The sequence below is a fragment of the Protobothrops mucrosquamatus genome, unplaced genomic scaffold (assembly GCF_001527695.2).
Source record: "Protobothrops mucrosquamatus isolate PMUCROS unplaced genomic scaffold, P.Mucros_1.0 scaffold226, whole genome shotgun sequence".
Classification (NCBI taxonomy): Eukaryota; Metazoa; Chordata; class Lepidosauria; order Squamata; family Viperidae; genus Protobothrops; species Protobothrops mucrosquamatus.
Genome location: NW_015386577.1, coordinates 947,287 through 968,958, shown reverse-complemented (window position 1 = coordinate 968,958; position 21,672 = coordinate 947,287). Strand labels below are relative to the sequence as shown.

The window sequence follows — 21,672 nt, the reverse complement described above, 5'->3', positions numbered from 1 at the left end:
GAACAGAACTACAATTCCTCATGAACAGAACAAAGAGCAGAAAGCTGCCGATTTCATAATGTACGCAATACCATTTACTGTTTCTTGTGTAACTAAAGTACATTGGATTTCATAAAGTGCAGAGAGTCATTTAATAGAAAGCAGCTGCCCCTTGTTCTAAACAGTGGGCTAAGCAGGATATATCACATATTAAAGTGTGCTGCTAGAGTAGGAACAAAAGATATTAAATTCAATGTGGCCCTCATCATATTTTCTCTCTGGCCTGAAATGTAATGAGTAATGATATCTAAATCAATGTTAAATGTAGCAAACCACTCTTACTGTTTTCTAGAAGGTAAAGTAAAAGCAAACCTCTCCCTTTCATGAGAGGATCTATTCCATTTAGTCATGCTTTTTTTTAAAATAAGAAAATTGTTTGTTCTGCTTTCTGGCTAACCAAAAATAGCAAAATCTTATTTGAACAGAGACAAAGGTCTACAATATGTAAGTTATTACAAACCAAGCCAAATATGTGAAACAAGAGACATATACAAAGTGCTTCTAAACATCTCTTTTGAACCAATCAAACCAAAACATTCAAATTCTTTATTTTGAATTATTTAATTCAAGCTTAATTGTTGTATATTTGAAGTGATTTCAAATGAGTTTTAAAATGATGTCTATATATGTCAAAGTTTATATTACATTATGCAGTAGGATATACAAGCATAATTCTCAACAGATAACTTCTGTATCTATAAGGGGGCTATCTATTTAAACTGACAAAGGCATCAAAGCATATTTTAATAGAATTTTTAAAAATAGGAAATGACAAGAGTTGTCAGGCTGCCCTACCAAGTAACCCTATCTCTTTCAGTACCCTTTGTCTGTACTTTAAAAAAAAATCACCACTTTAATGTCTTATCTACTATTGACCACATATTTTCAAAGAGCCTATTAGTGGAGGAAAGAATAAGTCAAGTACTGTAAATGAGAATGAATCTATAAATCCATCAGTATCAGAAGGGACTTTTGAGGTCTTCTACTCCAGCCCCCTGTTCAAGCAGGAGACCCTATACCATTTCAGATGACTGTCCAGTCTCTTCTTAACCCCCCCCCCCAGTGGTGGAGCACCCACAATGTCTGATGGCAAGCTGTTCCCCTGGTTAATTGTCCTCACTGTTAGGAAATTTCTCCTTAATTCCAGGTTGCATCTCTCCTTGATTATTTTCCATCCATTGTTTCTTGTCCTGCCCTCGGGTGCTTGGGAAAATAAATTGACCCCCTCCTCTTTGTAGCTGCCTCTCAAATACCGGAATATCCCCCCCTAGCCCTTCTTTTCTCTAGACTAGCCATACCCAGTTCCTGTTCTTTGTATGTTTTAGTCTCCTGCCCTTTAATCACCTTAGCTGCTCTTCTTTGCACTTTTCCTAAAGTCTCAATATCAAACAGCTAACTGCTTAGGATCCCTGCAAAGGTCCAAGTGATCCAACTGCTCAAGCGATGCACAGAAAACAACGTGTTACCACCTCAACGGATCCAAACAAGACCATCCCACCTCCTTCAGAGATCACCGTGGGCAATATGAAGTCAAAAAGAGAACCAACAGAAGGACTGGCTTGACATTAAGATGTGTCAAAGTGTCAAGATTTTTTTTTCTCAAGGCTCCACCACCTAGATGTCAATCACCGCCAGGGTGTGATAATGGGCTGTGGCTCACAGCTTCGTCCTAAGAATCCTAGTTATTTTATTTTGAAAGAGGTGGAACGTCTTCCAAGAGTAATTCCACGGATTGTGAAGGAAGGCTTAGCCCAGTGGTTCTCAACCTGTGGGTCGGGACCCCATTTGGGGTCGATCGACCATTTCACGGGGGTCGCCAAGCAAGGCTGTCCGCCATTATTTTGTCCGCCATTTTTTTTGTCTGCCATTTTTTTCCCCTTTTCCGGCGGGTGCCTTACCTCCCTTGGGCTGGGCCAGCTGGTGGTCAGCCTGCTCTGTCTCTGCCGCTTGCCGGCTACGCCTCGGCCGGCGCAGGGGGCGGAACCACGCATGCGCGGCGCTCCCGGGCAGGAAAAGTCCTCGACTTACGACCGGTTGGGTAGTCCTCGACTTACGACCGGTTCAGTCCTCGACTTATGACCGGTTTAGTCCTTGACTTACAACCGGTTTAGTCCTCGACTTACGACCGGTTGGGGTCGCGGCATTAAAAAGGTTGAGAACCACTGGCTTAGCGGGACCCGCGGGGGGGGCTCACGGCGGGGAGGACCGGTGGGCTCGGCCACTCAATTCCAAGGCACGGAGCCAGGACGAAGAGAGCCGCCTCCTCCTCCTCCTCCTAGCCGAAGCGCTGCTCGATCGAAGATTACCCGATCGAGGGACCCCGGATGCCCAGGCAGGCCTTGAGGGGGCCACCTTCCTCTGCCGTAGGGCAGCTGACGGGTCCTGAGCCAGGGGGCGGCCGGGCGGTAGCCTCACGACCAAGGTGGGCAGGCCCCGCCCAGAGGGCTCCCCTCCCCACTCTCCCTCCCCCCCCCAAACCCATTGCCAGGAAAACCCTCGCCCCACCGCCAGCTCAATCCCGCTCGGCCATAGCCCGGTAAGATCCAGGCCGGGTCCCCCGGCTGCTTCCAAATGGCCGCCGATACCTGTCAGCCGTACAGCCGGCGTCCCGGGGCAAGCCCGCTTCCTCGCCCGCTGCGCCCTGCCTTGCCTGGGCAGCGCCTCTTCACCTCGGCCAGCGGCTCCCGCCCGCCGCCTCCAGCCGCGGCGCCAGGCGAGAATCAGGCTCCGCCCCCTCGTCGCGAGCCCTGCCCGCTGGCGTGTGACGCCCCGGCGAGTCTCTCCCGCCCTTTGCGAGGCTGCCCGCCGAGGGATCAATCGGCCGGTCGATCAGTTCCCGGCACGCGCGATCAGCTCGGCCCACTCCCTGCCCTCCCTCTCCCTCTCCCTCTCCCTCCTCCTCCTCCTCCCTTTCCCGAACGTCGGTTCACCTCGGCCCTCCGCTCACCGTAGCGCTTTACGCCCCACCCACCTAAGCCTGCCAATCACGAGAGGCGCGTGGCGATCCTTTTCCTCCCCCCTCTCCCTCCCTCTCCCCTTTAGACCAATAGAGGCTTGCTGCCGAAACATTCTCCCGCCTTCTCCGAGAAGGCCTGGGCGACTCCCAGACACGTCCCGGATGCCCGCTTCCTATGCCAGTCCTCAGCGCTCCTCCCCCGAACGCGAGAGGCGGTCCGGCGCAAGCGCAGTCCGACCGAGCGGGAAGTTTGCCTGCTCTTGGTCGCTGAAGCTTTTATGGTGGGGAGTCAGCGGCGGCTCTTGGTGGCTTCGGGCTTATTGTCCCGGAAGGTGGTGCCGCTACAGCTGCTTTGTACGGAGGGCTAAAAGGGGCTCAGCGATCGCCCCCCCCCCCCCGCAGAGCTGCCTGAGAGTGCCATTCCAAATTTATTCAGTCCCTTTGCGGTCAAGGCATCCTACTTTCAAGTAAGTTGGTAAAATATTTTATTCAATTTACTCAGCTGGATAGCAAGCTTAGGTTGATCGTGAGCTGCTAATCAGGATCAGATCTGGCTAGAACTGGGAGCTGTAGATCTAGCGCTGGTTAGAATGGGGGAACCACTAGGAAATCCCCGTGGGGGGAGGGATTAACATAGATTGGAAAATCAAAAATAATTATGGAAAAAGACAACTATAGGCAGTCCTTGATTTACGACCACAATTGAGCCCAAAATTTCTGTTGTTAAGTCAGACATTTGTTAAGTGAATTGCCGCAGTTGATAAGTTAGTAATCCGTTTGTTAAGTGAATCTAGCTTCCCCATTGCCTTTGCTTGTCAGAAGGTTGCAATGGGTGATCAGATGATCTTGGGAAACAGCAACGGTCATAAGCAGTGCTTTTTTTGTTTAAAAAAAAAAAGGTGCCGGAACTCACACACGTCATACCACCCGCCTTGCCTACCCTACAAGGTTCCATCCAAAAAAAGTGTCGGAACTCCATTTCTGGGCGTTCTATGACAAAAAAAGCCCTGGTCATAAATATGCTAGAGTGATGATTTCTAAAATTTTAAGTTAAAGAAAGGGCAAGTAAGAATATCCCTCCTGCTTTTATAGACATTTTTACAACAGTCTTGTATTTCTGGGGAATGACCCAAGCAATTAACTCAGGGATCTTTGGAATGGAATGGAACAGAATAATAACTTTATTGTCACTTTGAATGCACGCTAATCGGCATACATTAACATGAAATTTTGTTGCATACAGCTCTCAAAGGGTCATCACCTCCAATATACAGTACATAAATGTGACAAAAATAAATAAATACAGAATTATGCATATACCCACATATATTATATGACACAGAGAAACAACACAGTCTAGTTCGGATTATGTATACATGTGCATGGCGCAAAAAACTAATCTTGCAAGTTTACCAGACGGCTGGCATAGGGAACAAAGCTGTTACAAAATCGGGTAGTCCTGCTAGAAATACTTCAAATCCTCCTCCCAGAGGGGAACAACAGAAACAGACCGTAAAGTGGGTGTGTGGGGTCTCTAACAATGCTTTGAGCTCTAAGGACATAGCGCTTATAAGCAGCATCCTGAATACCAGGGAGTGAATAGAATTCTATTCTAATACTAATAGAATTGAAAATTCTACTTTTATTTAAATATATCAGTCAAAGTTCTTACTTGCAGATTAATGAATGCTCAAGCCAGTTACCAATTTTTTTGTGAAAAAGTCAATGATTATCTACATTATAATTTCTATATATTTATTGTGTAATCCACATTGGAATATTGTTCAATTATATATTTTGAAAAATTAGAAAAGTTCTAGACAGTGGCAAAAATTGATATTGCTATAAAATTATACAAAATTCTTATTTTATGCTCAAAGTTCTAATAAAAGTAACAAAATAAACATTAACAATATAGGTGCAAGAAGCAGATAATAAACAGTGAAAATAAATTAGCTACTAGAGTTACATCTTGCTGTTCTTTAGTCATGGAATATATGGGTTTTCTCCATATAGTTGTTATTGAGTCTGCAACATGTACATTCCAATCCTTGTATGTTTTCTATAGGGAGATAGAGAAAGAAAGAAAAAATAATAGTAAAACTACTTTGATTAATTTTATGAGTAACTGAAAAACATGATCTTTTAGAAATTGCACAGGCAAAATGGTTAATACTAATGTTTAAAATACACACTTGTGTCTTTTGTCCCAAGTAAGAAGTCTGCTTTCTGATTTATGTGTTTGTAATTTTCAATTTTTTAAAATGCTTACTATAAAAAGATACAAGTATATCAAACTGGCTGAAGAAAATTTTAATTTATAGGGCGGAGGAGTTTGCTCAGTTCTTTCAAGACGACTGTAAGGATACACAATCTGTCAGCGAACACCGTAAGAACCTCTAATCATTTGCTTTTTCTTTTGTGGAAAGAAACAGAAGCTTTGATTAGCTACAAGAAAATTGGTAGCTGTTTTAAAACAATGTTCTAAAAATACATTTTAAAAGTTTTTTTATTTTTTCTCAGATGCTACTGGTATAAGAATCTGGATGCTTTGGGGAATTTTAAAATAAGCATTGGATATTGCTATGTGGTATAATATTTTCTGTGTGTAACAAAGTATGTGTCTATAATACTGAGCTTTAGCTGTACTGTGCCATGTTGGACAAAATGGGTCAAGCTAGACTACCATCGTTACTATTAGCAGGATATATATAATACATTGATATAACTAAGACCAATAGCTAAATGTATATCTTCTCTACCTTACCAAAAAATATCGAAAGATTTGATTGATAGAGATCATTATTGACATTGGAGATCCATTTGGGGGCCTATTTGATGAAAATAGCATTTGGAACATTGGGATTTGAAATATAGGCTGCCTAAATGGCAAAGAGTGTGAATTAGCAAATAAAAGCACATCGTTGTATCTCTTTGAAACTAAGAGAGAGGGAAAGAGTGTAATAGATTTGAGTTAAGGTGGCCTGGTCTTGTTAGTAGAGTTCATGAATTCATGCAGAAAAAGAGAGAATGTAATTTTATTATGAACAAAAAGGTTAAAATGTACTGTATAATTATATAAGGGGTGCTTGTGGTGAGAATGAAAATATGTTGATTAGGGACAACAGTATGCATTTGTTTTTGTATGGAGTATTGTGCTGATGGTTAAAAATCCAAAGGATTTGCAACAAATGCTTGATTTTATGATGCAACAAGAAATATGGAATTTAAACTTGTTATGTTTGATTGAGAAAATGAGGTGACCAATTGTAAATAATACTTGTGGCGAAAAACCAGATCTGGTAGTTTGAATACCTTGATAGATTATTTACTAAAGATAGGAAAATGATTCTGGTATTTCAAGATGTGTAAATACTGGTAAAATGTAATGGAGAGTATGAGCTCTATTGTGAAAAACGAAGTAGCTAAAAATAGCTAAAATAACTATGCATAGGAGCATGCTTCTGCCAGTTTTATTATTTGGAAGTGAGACTTGGATATGCCTGGAAAAACATAAATCTAAATTTAATGCGATGAGAGGAATGACTGAAAAGCATGACTTGTAAAACAAGATCTAGGTCAAGAATGAGTGGGTGTTAAGTAAACATGGATTGAATACAAACATGAGTGACTATGAAAGAAAAAGGTTGAGGAGATTTGGGTTTGAGTGAGGATTGTATTGCAAAAGAAATATATGAAGGAAGAGTGAAAAGATAAAGAGGAGATATAACAACCTTCTTAAAGGACCAAAGCAGTATATAAAACAGTATATAGATACTGTATGGCGGAAGCAAAAATGGTCTGCAAAGATAGAGCGGTACAGTGAATAAGATTGGGATAAACTACTTTTAGCTGTGTTCTTTTTCTTTTCCTTATCTCATGACTTTCATTGATTGTTTCTTATTGCTTTTTTACATTTTGCATAATGTCTAATTTGAAGGTGAACGCCATGATGGATGTATGGATGTATGTAAAACCAAAAAGGCATTTTCATCCATTTGAGAGTAAGCAAATTGATGCCTTTCAAAGATTTTGAATTTCATTTCTGACAGGGTGTGCCTCTTAGGATTTATGGCAGGTGTAGTGCAAATATTCAGTAATACCAGATTGTTATGCTTAGGCATCCTTCCTGTCAGCATTTGTGCAGAGTAATTCTGTTCAGATTTAGGTTGAAATAGACACATCTGCTCCTTTCTGAAATAAGTGTTGCTTTGTTTTATGGAAATTGATGCATATATATTTGCATCAAATTTTTAGAATCAGGAAAACACCCTGCCTTTCATCTCAGCCATTAGAATGATCAAGAAGTCATAGCAATATAAAGCTATTCTTGGTTTCAGGTGCATCACTTTCTCCTACTGAAATAAAATGCTATCTTTTACATTTATTAGGAAAAGTCAAATTCTGGAAAAAGAACAAAATCTGTGCAGAGCTTCTGTGTGGGATATCCTGCTCTGCTAATTCTGAGGAAATATCTTCACGCTAATTCTTTGAAATATTTGGGATTACTATTGATTCAAACGTATTAATGGAACGTACCTTCTCCTATTGATATCTTATGATTTATCACTTGTTTGTATCTTACCATTTATGATTGTATCTTATGATTTATGGTCTATGACATATCACTTTGCTGTTTGTATGTACAGTGAGAGCTTATGCACCGGAGACAGATTCCTTGTGTTCCCAATCACACTTGGCCAATAAAGAATATTCCAATTCTAATATATTTCTTTTCTTTTTTTTTGGAGGGATGTCCAGGGTAGAAATGGCAAGAGATGGAAATGTCAACACCAATGACACAGCTAATACGTGGTTTGGGCAGGTCAGTATATCACTGCCTTTAGTTAGTTTGTTGCCCATCTTGATGCAGCGATCTAAGATTCTCAGTGATGAGGCATTATGCAACATTTATTAAGGATAAGAATATGGTTTCTACATTATCGTAACAAATCTGTAGCAAACCTATTTAGAAATGTCAGTGGGAAACAGGCCTTGGTGAAAATCAGGTTAATAATAAGATGACTTTTACAAATACAATTGAAACATAAACTGATCAGAAAAGATGTTATATGCTGATGTTGCTGTTATTTGTACAAACACAAGAAAAATGTTTCTATCCAACCTTGTATGTATCGAAAGTATTAAGAGCTATATTTGTTTAATGTTGACAAAAGGAGAATACTACTGGAAGAAGAGAAGATCAGGGAAATATATCATTAATATATTGATTATGGAATTATAGAAATTATTATTGATTGTTTTTTAAATATATGAACCCAGACAATACACTGTTCACTAAGCACTGAAGATTGTTATTGTAAAAAATCAATAAAATATATTAAAAATCAGGTTGGTGCTAATCCAGGGGTAGGCAACCTTGGCTCTTTTATGACTCGTGGACTTCAACTCCCAGAATTCCTGAGCCAGCATAGCTGGCTCAGGAATTCTGGGAATTGAAGTCCACAAGTCATAAAAGAGCCAAGGTTGCCTACCCCTGTAAGCTAATCAATCTTTCTGAAATAATCCCAATGTATTTTGTATCCTATGCAGAAAAAGTGAAGCTCAGGTATGATTGAGATTATTTTACAAAGAAGACTTTGTACAGTGTTGAAGTTTGAGTGGTTCTTTTTTTTGGGGGGGGGGATGAATTCGTAAATTGCTTCTTGGTGAGGAATACTAGGCAATATGCTGATAAAACTATCCCTTCAATTTGCGCTAAGATAGTGAGACTTCAGGAGTGAACTCTAAAGATATTATTTTTTTATCATTTTATAATTTATGACAATATCGTCAGAGCGCAGTTTATTCTTTCATCTTGAAAAACACGTAAGTGTGAGCAAACTGAATCTTGAAATGGAGGCAAGAAGAGAGAAAGGTATTTAAATCTGTTGATTTTTTTGTGTCTGTGAAGTGCCGGTATACAGCAGATGAATATCAGGCAGTTCAGGCCGCTCTGCGTCAGAGGCTGGGCCCAGAATACATCAGTAGCCGACAAGCTGGAGGAGGACAGAAGGTACAAAGTTTAGCTAGAGCTTTCATCTACTTTATACCGAAAAGCATCCTTTTAACCCCGGAGATGTGACCCCGGCAGGCTTGGAGTAGCATGTTCAGATGCATTAACACTTTTCTTTTTTTTAACATGTACTGTATAGTTGTCAACAGCTAGTATCACCAGACCAGACTGTTAAAAGATTAATACTAACCTTCAGGTTGCCAAATTAGAACTGCTGACCTTGAGATTTCAAGAGAAAAATAAACGTAATCCTGGGCAAAATGTCTCTAAATGCCAGGTTTTTATTACACTACTAGCTGTTCCCGGCCACGCGTTGCTGTGGCTCAGTCTGGTTAAATGGAAAAGAAAGAAAAGAGAAAGCGCACGTTTCTAATATGTTTAATTTCACAATGCTTGTGGGTATACCAACAGATGGCGCTGTTTTTCAAAAAAAGCATGTTTTTACCTTTTACCTGTCACAGGTGTGACATGTATATAATACTAGGTATATAAAAACACGCGCGTATCCGAATGCAACGTTGTGTCAAAATTTCAAAGCAATCGGTGAAGAACTTTCGGAGATTTAAGATTTTGAACAAACGAACATTTACATTTTAATAATAATAATAATAATAATAATAATAATAATAATAATAATAATAATATAGAAGATTATATTTTGTGTGTATTGCCAAACTAGTTGTACGAAGGATCTCGTGTTCCGTGGCACTGAATCTTTAATAGCTTTTCACACATTTAAAGGAGAATGACGCATATAATGCTCAGTCCCACCCTTGTTCCCTCCATAACCCATCCCACACTCTGGCCTAGATTTTGAGATATTACCAGCATTCTCTCCCTGAAATAGAATCCATCTGATCAATTTAATGTTTATATATAACTCTCATGTACAGAGCCATTTACATGAAAATAGTGTCTGTCTCCGACTTGGTAAACGTAAAAAACTAAGCCCTGTTAGAATACATTCTGTTACCTGCTTCTTTATGGTCTGTGCTGTGCTATATCACTTAGAAACTCTATTACATAGCTATAGATCAGTGATGGCGAACCTTTTAGAGACCGGGTGCCCAAACCACAACCCAAAACCCACTTATTTATCGCAAAGTGCCAGGGCCACATCAGCATTGTGGTGCCCTCAGGGGGGGTGGGGGTGGCCCATGGGTGGGGGTGGCTGCGGTGGTCACGGCAGACTGAGTGGGCATGGCCGGGGTGGGCGTGGCCACATTGATGTTGCTCATGGGGGAGATGCCTGTGGGGGCTGGGCAGGATTGGGGAAGATCCAGGAGTTCTCTGGTGGGTGGGGAGGTGGGCAGGAGGCTCGTCCTGCGGGGTGAAACGGGGTAGGGCAGGGGTGCCATTACTGCGGGGCAAGGCGAGGCAGGGGTGGCTGCTGCCTGACACCATCAGCCTCTGCACACAGAGGCCAGCGAGCAGATGTGGGGATGCTCTACCACCTCTACTCGAGCTTGCTAGCCAGTTGCTTCGCCTCTTTTGTGCTGGGTGGGGCTGCCGCTCTGGGCGCCAGCGGTGGCCTAATGGATCTGCATGAGCTAGCGGCAGTGGCGGCAGGTGTGCCGCCTCTGGCACGCGTGCCATAGGTTCGCCATCACTGCTATAGATCCTTCTTGAATGTGAGATAAAAAATGGATCTTTGACATTACATGTTAGGCTATAGCAAAACCTATTTCCTTTCTTTCTTCTCTCAGGTGTGCTACATAGAGGGACACAGAGTCATCGGCCTGGCCAATGAAATGTTTGGCTATAATGGCTGGGCTCATTCTGTCACTCAGCAGAACGTTGGTGAGTCCAATAAAAACTTGAAAATGTGAGAAAAATATTCCCATTATAAATCAGTTCTAAATGTAAAAGAAAAGATATTGGGAATATTGCAGTACTGCTTTGCTCATGGAGCCCTCTTTGATCTGGTAATAGTTTGGAAGCAGTTTTGCTTATTTCTCCTGTGTTCCTGACAAAAATCCGTTGTAGAAGAGCATGAGAAATGTCATGAGGTATTATAGAAGTGCCTCTCTTCCTCAGGCAACTTTTGAGATCTTGAAGTGCGAGGCGGGCCAAGAGTTTCTTTGAGTTGGTTTGCATATGAAATTGATGTATATTCATCATTTTAGATTGTAATTGCCAGCCAGAAAGCAGATTTGCTTATCTATGTTGTAGTTCTCTTACCTCTTGAGTGAAATCACCACAATATCCTATTATTCTACTAGTGCAGGGGTAGGCAACCTTGGCTCTTTTATGACTCGTAGACTTCAACTCCCAGAATTCCTGAGCCAGCCATGCTGACTCAGGAATTCTGGGAGTTGAAGTCCACGAGTCATAAAAGAGCCAAGGTTGCCTACACCTGTACTAGTGCATTACAGTTTTTATGTTTCTTTTGCTAGTGCTTTCAAGCACCCTTATTTATTTATTGATTTGCTTTTCTAATTTGATTGTCTAAAATTGTTCTCTTGTGACCAGATCCAGTATTCTTAAGTCTTGAATTCTATTGCACTTTTGTTATTTGTGCTCACTCCCTCTCTTGTTACCATTCCTTCTGTGATTGCTTCCTTCCATCTCTAGCCTTTGTCACTTGCTATATTTTACATTGTTTGAAACTGGTAGCTTGTAAGGTTAAGAATTAGATTCTAAACCTTTCAAAAAGCAATTGTTGTACAGAGGTTTTGTTCTCATTTATTAGTGCAACAAGTAAATACTGTGTGAATTAGAATTAAGGAAATGAAATGTATCCTTCATTCCAGATAATGCCATGATAGATTAACAATGCAAGATGGGTGTATTCATCATTTCAGCTGTGTATTTGACTCTTATCCTTTTCCTGTAGCAGTTTTTTAGGAAAGATCAAGCACTGATAGATGATACGATGAAAAGTAAAGCTTGTTTGGTACTTCTAATTAACATAGAATAATATTTATAGAGATTTTGATTATCTCAAATATGAAACCTTACAATTCATAAGCACTAACTATAAATAGATGTTTATTAAAACAATGAAAATTACCAGACACCGTTGAGTTTAATTTTAGTCAAGCGTGTTTCCTTGTTTCCTATTTATATAATTTGTACTGTGTTTGGCCTAAGTTTTCTTTTGAAAAATGAAAGCTACCACGGGTCCTTGTTTTTTTTAAATTCATATGCATTTTTATATATTTCTGTGACTGCCTCTTGCTTTAGTCTTTAGTGTAACTTTTTTTCTCCTTTTGCAGATTTTGTTGATCTAAATAACGGCAAATTCTATGTGGGTGTTTGTGCCTTTGTGAAAGTTCAGCTTAAGGTAAGCATGCATATGTGGGAGATGGTAGGTATTCTACTGAGGTGGAGTTTTTAGTGACAGACAGTTAAATCAGGGCCCCCCCAACCCCTGGACCGCAGTCCACTACCGGGCCACGGCTCATTCAGAACCAGGCCGCACAAGCAGCGGGCGAGCATGTGCACATATCTCCACTTGTGTGAGCAGCAGGTGCATATGCTTGCATGTGCAGCTCCGTTTGTGTGAGCAACACACATGTGCGCCTGCTGTTCACATAAATGGAACTGCACATGTGAATGCATGCTCCTACCATTGGTACAGAAACATCCCTTCTCCCCCCACACTGGGCTGCCAAGCCAGAAAGTTGGGGACCGTTGAGTTAAATGTGCACAATAAGAACTCTTGAAGGTATTATTTACACCCGGGTGGAGAGACCATATTGTTATATAAAACTGTTACCATTGTTCGTTCTGTTATTGGTTGAAAGGGATCAAATTATTTATTTAATGCTGAAGAAGTTATTCCACTTATATCTGCCTCCTTGTTATGGGCCAAAGATATACTTGCCTTGAAGAATGAAAATAGGTTGAAGTGGTGTGATACGGCAGATTAAGTATCCAAATCCCCGTAGATTCCAGAAAAACTGAATGCACCACAGTCCTCCATTCATTTTTCTTCAAATACCAAGAAAGGAATGGTTAAAGTAATGATAGTAATAGGGGAATATAGTATAATCTACTCATATTGCAGGATGGGGCTTACCATGAAGATGTTGGCTATGGAGTAAGTGAAGGCTTGAAATCTAAGGCCTTGTCCCTTGAAAAAGCAAGGAAAGAGGCGGTCACAGACGGATTGAAGAGAGCACTAAAGTAAGAGTAACCAACGCGTACAATATTTTTTGTTGTGAAATGCAGAATTATATTTTAAGAAGCAGCCATCTGTCTCTTCAGGTGCTTTGGTAATGCTCTTGGGAACTGTATTTTGGATAAAGACTACTTGCGCTCGGTGAATAAGCTCCCCCGTCAGGTATGTTGTGAGGGGAGAGGGGAGGAAAGCAGGTGTCAAGAAAAATAAAAATGCCAAATTCTGGAATGAGCACAAATTGTAAAATTAATAGTAACTTGCCTAATGTATTCTTCATAATTTTAGCTTTTAGCTTTTTTTCTATTAGAAATGTTTTCTCTTTTGTTATTATTATTCAGAACTAAGCCAAAAGTATTGTGCCATCATTCTAGTATTATAAAACAAATACTTTTGTCTTATTTTGAATAGGATTCTGCAACATGCACAAAAACACATGTACATTCATGTAACTTTTATGTGGACCTTAGAGTACATTTTTTTTCTACCTTACGACCCCTTTGGATAAATTATCTTGAATCTGCAGTTCCTTTACTTATTTACCCCAAAGTTAGATTAATTGAACTTGTATTTATTTTTGTATATCATTTCTAAGGTCACACTATAAGCTTCTAAACATGTCTAAAAATTTATAGTTTTCCTCTTTCAATAACCTTCGCCACTGCCACAAGATTAACCTTTTATTTATTTACTTTTTAAAACCTATAATTGGATCACTCTAGTCTGGTCTCAAATGTTCCCTTTTTAGGGAAGGTTGTTGAAAAGGTGGTCGGCTGACAGCTACAAATGGCCCTGGATAAAGCGGATTATCTGGATCCTTTTCGGTCTGGGTTCGGATCAGAAAACAGCATTAAAACAGCATTGGTTGCACTAGTCCAGGGGTAGGCAACCTTGGCTCTTTTATGACTCGTGGACCTCAACTCCCAGAATTCCTGAGCCATTCTGACCCTCCTGGACCACAGCGGCTTTTGATACCTTCAACCATGGTATCCTGGATTGGCTTTGAGGGCTGGGAGTGGGAGGCACTGTGGTATGATGGTTCTCCTCCTTCCTCTGTGGCCGGTTCCAGTCGTTGTTGATATGAGGGGAGAGGTTGAGTCCTAGGGCCTTGCAATGCTGATGATACCCAATGATGTATCTCCACCCTCAGCCAGACAGATGATGCTATGGCAATGCAGGACAAATACCTGAAGGCTGTAAGGGTCCAGATGTGGGGGAACCGGGTTTGATTCACCCTGGTGAGATGAAATGACTCTGGGTTTTTGGTTCCCCAGGACCAGATGATATTTAATCTTTGGGTGGGTGGTATTTTCCTGAACTGAGCTGCTGTGCAACTTGGGGGATCTCCTGGACTCAGCTCCTGCTTGAGAAGCAGGTGGCAGCCATAGTTTGGGAGCCTTTGCACAGATTTTTCTAATGCACCAATTGCACCCTTTCCTTCACTGGGAGGCCTTGCCTATGCCTTGATCACCTCCCATTTGGATTACTGCAGTGTGCTCTACATAGGGCTACCCTTGAAGACCACCAAAAAACTTCCACTGGTCCAGAATGCAGCAGGATGCATTGTGGTGGGTGCCCCTGAATCTGCCCATTAACACCTCTGTTGAATGAGCTGCAGTGGCTTCCAGTTTTTTTTTTTCTGAGTGCAAATCAAGATGTTGCTCATCACCTATAAAGCCTATCTGGCATAGGCATAGGTTATTTGCAGGACCCCCTTTCTCTAAAGTCATCTATCCATTCTACCAAGTAAGATAAGGGTGGCCAAGCTCCTAATCCCTTACTTTAAATGTTGCCCTCCTATGGGGGCTAGGAAGCGTGCCTTTTCTGTGACAGCCCCTCTCTACAGAAATCTTTCCCCAAAGTTCAGCAGGCCTCCACCCTCTTAACCTTCCATAAAGCACTGAAGACCTGTCTTTCCTTCCAAATGCTGGGATAAAAACAGATGACTACACATTGGAAGCTTGACTTGACACCAGGTTTTTTTTTATATATATATACATTTGGTTTTAATAGTTTTAATGTCAAGCACAGGAAATCAGGAGTCAAGGCGGTTCAAATGATTTCATGCTAACACCCCTCTACAAGAGATCAAAGCAAATTGGCGGTAGATAAGAGTCAACGGAATTCAAGATGGGCTGGACCTAAGATCTCTTGTGGGCGCAAAGGGACTCAAGACTGATGATGCGCTTGGCCCCTCCTTCGGGCACAACCTGGTCATCTCCTAACATTTAATATGGTCTTTGATTTTTGATTGGGAACTGCCCAGAGTTGCTGTAAGATGGGTGTCTGAATAAATGTTTCAAATAAATAATTTGTCATAAAAATAAAAAGAAGCCAAAGGTGATCTACAGGGTACACGGCACTAAGAGTAACTGTAATTTGCTTTAAACAGATAAATAACCACATTAGCTCAGTTTACAGCTAAAAGTGTGGTGTGAAGAGGCGAATTCTGCACAAAATATCACTTGTTTCCTGGGTAGCTTCATCTCTGGACTTGGGTGCTGGGGGGGGGGAATGCATTTCCTGGGCAGCTTCCCCCTGATAAATTCTGTGACATGCTTCTACTATTTTCTGAATTTCTCTACTTGAGTGGCTTTTCTGTTTCATCCTTTTTCTAGATGCCTCCAGATTTAGATTTGGGCAAAGTCAAAAGGCAGGACTTTGATCCTTCTATAGAAAAGGCAAGATATAATAGCTGCTTGCAGAAAGGAAGTGAAGACCAGAAATTCTTTTCCTCGTCAACCCCTGGCAAATCTCACAGGTTGGATTCTCCCTTGAATGCTATTGGACAAAACAGGTCAGCAGCTTTGTTTGATTTTTCCCACAGGCGCATATTTTGAAATTTTAAACCAGGGGTAGTCAACCTTGGCTCTTTTATGACTCGTGGACTTCAACTCCCAGAATTCCTGAGCCAGCATGGCTGGCTCAGGAATTCTGGGAGTTGAAGTCCACGAGTCATAAAAGTACCAAGGTTGACTACCCCTGTTTTAAACTGTTCATAATGCCATTAGAAAGTTGCTGTCAAATGTATTCTGAACTTTAATTTAGCAAGAAATTCCTGGGTGTCGTCAGATATTCCACTTTTCTTCTGGCAGTAGGGAAAGAAAAAAGTAATGTTGGATTGCTTTATATGAATTCTGTCAGAAAAAAAAGGTAGTTTAAATGTTTCCTATTTCCTAAGTGCCTACAAAATTGGTAAAGTACGTAGCCAAGTGGCACATATATCCTATAGCAGATTTTTTTTCAGCCTGATGCCCTCTGGTGGTGTTAACATTCTGCTTTCAGAATTTATTATTATCCAGCATGAGTTCCTTTCTCCTTAGTTCATCCCGGTATTCCTGGATCTTAAGTAAGTTATTAGAAGAAAGTATTATGGAATTGAAGTTTAATATGGCATAAACATGCCTTGCTAGCCAACCTGAGGAAATGTTATTAATGAGCTACAGGGATAATCCCCCTTGGTTTATATTCTGTCATCACAGGAACTCACTGCCCTTGGATTATGATGCAACTCACCATCGGAAGATGCGACAGAAGCAGCTTCAACAGAAGTTCAGACAGCAGATGCAGGTGAAGCAGCAGATACAGTCAGATGTTTCAGGTTGCAGAACTAAAGATCAAGGTAAAGAGAGTTGCGGGAACTGGGTATGGCCATTCTAGAGAAAAGAAGGACTAGGGGGGTGACATGATAGCAGTATCCCAGTATTTGAGGGGCTGCCACAAAAAAGAGGGGTTAGGGTTAGTGAAAGGCTATCATAGCTCTTCCTTGTAACTCAAGAGAATTATAAGGAGTCGTAAACAGAACAGGAACATTAAGAATCCTGAAGCTCCCCCTCCCCCCCAAAAAATCAATCAATCAGCTGGAAGGAACCTTGGAGGTCTTCTAGTCCAACCCCCTGCTCAAGGAGGAGACCCGATACAATTTCAGACAAGTGGCTGTCCAGGTCTATTCTTAAAAACCTCCAGTGATGAAGCACCCACAGGCAAGCTATTCCACGGGTTAATCGTCCTCACTGTTAGGAAGTTTCTCCTTAATTCCAGGCTGCTTCTCTCCTTGATTAGTTTCCATCCATTGTTTCTTGTCTTGCCTTTTAATTAAATTAACATTACAAATTACAAAGACAATAGCAAAAATACCCAGTGATGACTGACCCTCCACTGTAGTTCTTAAGTGCCAGAAGAAAAAAAGGAACCTGGGAAGGGAAAGGGAGACAATAAAATCTCCTTTCCCAATCTGTATCTTCTGGGAAGAAAGAGAACAGTAGGAACTAGACCAGGGGTAGGCAACCTTGGCTCTTTTATGACTCGTGGACTTCAACTCCCAGAATTCCTGAGCCAGCATGGCTGGCTCAGGAATTCTGGGAGTTGAAGTCCACGAGTCATAAAAGAGCCAAGGTTGCCTACCCCTGAACTAGACCTACAGCAACTTGAAGTTGCACACTTGAGCGACCACTGATTCTCCTTGGATGACACAAGGAAGAGACCGATATGCCATTTGTTCATCGCCAGTTCAGTTCTACCTACCTTGATCCTGTCTCCCTGCCTCAGATTAGAAAGGTGGGGAACGGTTCCACTTTTTCAACCATTCTGTTCTCTGCATACAGAGGCGTCCATTCCCCCTGCCTTGGAATGCAACTCTTCTGCACGACCAGAACCTGTCATGGATGAAGAATTCCTTGCAGGTGAGTGTAAAATTGCTTGAAGGCGGTCAGCTCATAATTTTCATGGTATTCGCAGCACCAATTATTAGGGTACCATGTGTATCTTTTTCTCAGGCAACTCCTCCCCAACACATCTGGTTTGATGATGAATGCAGACCGGGGGGGGGGGGGGGGGGGGGGGGGGGGGGGGGGGGGGGAGGAGAAGGACTGTAGCGAAAGGAATAAACAGCCAGTTGGCATTTACAGTGAAAAGTTACTGGGAGCCAAGATGTTATTCATCCGCATTCCCTTTTTCTAGAAAAACTCAGATTTAAACAGTCGCATATCTGAGCTTGACCCTGAATATCGCCGCTTCCATTACAATCCAGAGCCGTTGGGAATCAGACGCCTAATTGAATGATCAATAGTTGAGGTTCTGGTTTTAATACCTGACTGGTTACAGATGATCCAGAACTCTGGGACTTTCCTTTGGAAGCGACCGATCACGATGCAGCAGCTGTGCCAGCCCAATGCTTACGGTCACCTCTTGGACAGCATGCCATGATGACTCGCAGCCGAACCCCACAAAGAATAAATAATCAGCAATCGAGTATAAAATCATCTTGGAATCTGTCCTCCAGTCCCAAATCTTACTCATCAGGTAAACCAGAGGTCCCTAAACCTTTGGGCACCAGGGACCGGTTACATGGAGAGGATTCTCCACGGACCAGAGGGGGCGTGGTTTTGTGTGCTGCCTACATCCCACAGATGGGGCTTTGCTTGTTTGTGCGGACCGGTTGCTGGCATGCTGCGGCCTGGTACTGGTCCACAGACCAGGGGTTCGGGACCCCTGAGGTAAACTATAAACGGATGGAAACTAATCAAGGAGAGAAGCAACCTAGAACTAAGGAGAAACTTCCTGACAGTTAGAACAATTAACCAGTGGAACAACCTGCCTCCAGAAGCGGTGAATGCTCCAACACTGGAAGTTTTTAAGAAGAGATTGGACAGCCATCTGTCCGAAATCGTGTAGGGTTTCCTGCCTGAGCAGGGGGTTGGACTCGATGACCTCCAAGGTCCCTTCCAACTTTATTATTATTATTATTATTATTATTATTATTATTATTATTATTATTATTATTATACACGTAACTTTGTCTATATTAACTACTGTAGACCATATGACAAATGCACGTAATAGGGGAGAACAAATAACATATTATCTCCTCTGTGAAAAGCAGCTTAAATGCAGCTTCTGAACTCTGAGGCCTGTTGTATGTGAAATATGATAGCTCAGCATATAAAACTGGATGGTAATCTAAAGTGTGTCTAAATTCTGCAGAGCGTGGAGGGAAAAAAAAACCCCTTCATATTTCCCAGTATTTCAGCCAATGAATTATAACCAAGTCAGTAAAATTGTAAAGTAAAATTGCTTAAAATGCAGTGGTGAAAAATGAAACAGGATACATTTTATTGTAGATAAAGAAAAGAAACTAGGTGAAAAAATATTTTTTTTAGAAGGAAACCCTTTTCTGAACGACTGTTTTCTATTTCAGCTGAACGTAGCCCATACCGAAAAGGCCAAGGAATGAAAAAGAGGAGACTGGAGCCTGCATAGAAAACAAGTAGACTTCAACATGAGGGTTTTAATTCAGAATACATTTTAGCCCAATAAAGTTGCAGATCAAAGTATATTTTCTAGATTTTATTACAGAAAAAAGTGCATTGCTTTGCAGTATTTAACTATTGGCTTAAAATGCCACTTTATCTCTAGTTAAAAGAATTAAATATTACAAATCCTAATATTTTATTCCTTTATATGTAATTTTATTTTAAAATTTAAAAAGGTACTTTCTTAACTTTCTTCATTCCAATTAGAAGAGAGCAATTTTAGTAATAATATATTCTAAATATAGATGTGTTATAATGGTCTCACCTGGATATGAATTTGATGATCATTTTTAATTTAAGTTATAACTGTCCTTTCTTTTAATGAACAAAATCAACAAAACCAAGGTTTCCACCTACTCAAAGGGGTACAACCTGAAAATATTTGGAAAGTTTATTACTAGACATTTAGAAAAGCATGACTTTTTAAAAGTGTAGGTTGGAAGAGAAATATATCAAAGTCTTGGACTTTTTATAGTGTCTATTTATTGGTCTGAGAAAACAAAAATCAATCAGTAGAACAGTATAATTCATTTTGCAATCTATAATTTAATGCAGCATCTCATGTCATCATTTACTCTGATTTTACTGCTTGCATTAAATAGGCAGCATAGCAGTAAATATTGCTACATAAACTGTCTCTGGATTCTCTACCACATCTTGGTAATAGGAGAGGTGGTAGCAAGTTACTGGTTTTATATTCAAACTGTCATGTTTTCTAAGTCACTTGCGCAAATATATATCAATCTATTTTGTTAGATTGAGCAATTTTTCCCCAAACAATTCTTGCATGGAAACAGGATCAGTATACCTTTTGTTTCTGTTGCAAAAGAGAGAAGGATAATTAAAGCAGTTTTTCTGCGAGACTAATAGCATCAGGCTGAAAGAAGTTCCCTATCTCCAGATCATCTGTAGGCTGTAGTTCCGTGGCTGTAGTTCCGTTTGACCAACAGCTAAGATAACATTGGAAAGGGTCCCATTACTATCATGTCACAACTGTAATTGACTTAGGAAGATCCCACATGTAAGATGTTATGTAATGTATGTATATCATTTATATAACTTTCCTTGGTCATTCTTTTGAAATAAACTTCCTTAATTTTCAAAATTGGCCCACTATGTTCTGATCTGCAGATTAAACCAAAATTATTTGAACTATCAAGAATGCTAAATCCTATATATCATGAAGCTTCAGGATGCATGATTATACTTATATATTGAAATATTTAATGAAATGTTTCAATAAAGAGACATTGGCATTTTCTTCCTATCAACATATAGGCATTTGTTTATATCTAAGTCCTTTATTCTGTAGCAGATATTTGTGTAGTATATTACCTAGGCCAGACATGTCAAACTTGCGACATCACATGACGTCGCGCAATGTATCGGGACAGTTTTGCCATTGCCGGCAATGGGATGAGTGCGGCTTCCGTGTGACACGTCCGATCCACGGACCGGCAATTTGACACCCCTGACCTAGGCACAAGTAGGTTTTAACCTAAGAATGTTTTTAAAAATGCATGTTTTGTGCATGATTGGGCTGCAGAACAATCTTAATATTTCCAGGTGAACAATATCAGAGGGCGTTGGAGGCGGCCTGGAGATATTCTGTTTTTTCTTGGAAGCTTAAGATTCATGTAAATGTTTAAGTGGATAATTATTAGTCTTATTTCATTAGTGGACACATGAAATTTTCCACTAGATCCTTGGCAAGCAATATACCATAGTAGCCAGACACCTTATGATTGCTATAGTGTATCTAGCTTCCTACATATAAATCTATTTTACAATATGCAACTTAAAATAGAAGAGATAAAGGAAAATTCTCCTTAGCCGATTTTAAAAAGCTAAGCAACATTGAACCTGTTCAGTACTTGATTGTCTGCAAATGCAGAAGCTGTAGACTAAACTGGAAGTTTGTTTTTTTTAAATGTACCGTTGCCAAGAAAACTACATGGGTATGTCTATGAAACCCTAAGAAGTTGAAGGGGAAAATGTGCTGTATTTTACAAGGATGGATGTTGCTAAACTGCGAGAAATACACTCAAGATCCTAAGACTCAACTTTACAAAAAAATCAACATTTTTGGCAAAAGAAACAACTTCCAGTCTTGAAGCAGGGGATAGCACAACAAATATGACTGATATCAGGTAGCTCCTATTGGAAAAATTGTTACATTGATTTCATTCTTTAAAAGCAACTGGAAGTGAAAGGCCGTCTGTGTAAC

General features: G+C 40.7%; 1 protein-coding gene across 1 annotated transcript; it reads left to right on the top strand.

The window, feature by feature from the left end:
* Positions 1-7,748: 7,748 nt before the first annotated feature.
* Positions 7,749-19,394, top strand: RAD52 (RAD52 homolog, DNA repair protein). Its single transcript, XM_029283780.1, has 11 exons — positions 7,749-7,820; positions 8,910-9,011; positions 10,718-10,811; positions 12,230-12,297; positions 13,024-13,142; positions 13,224-13,299; positions 15,753-15,943; positions 16,617-16,756; positions 17,739-17,816; positions 18,238-18,435; positions 19,331-19,394. Exons 1-11 carry the CDS (start codon positions 7,749-7,751, stop codon positions 19,390-19,392), a joined length of 1,200 nt encoding a protein of 399 aa, XP_029139613.1. The 3' UTR covers positions 19,393-19,394.
* The last annotated feature ends 2,278 nt before the right edge of the window (positions 19,395-21,672 follow it).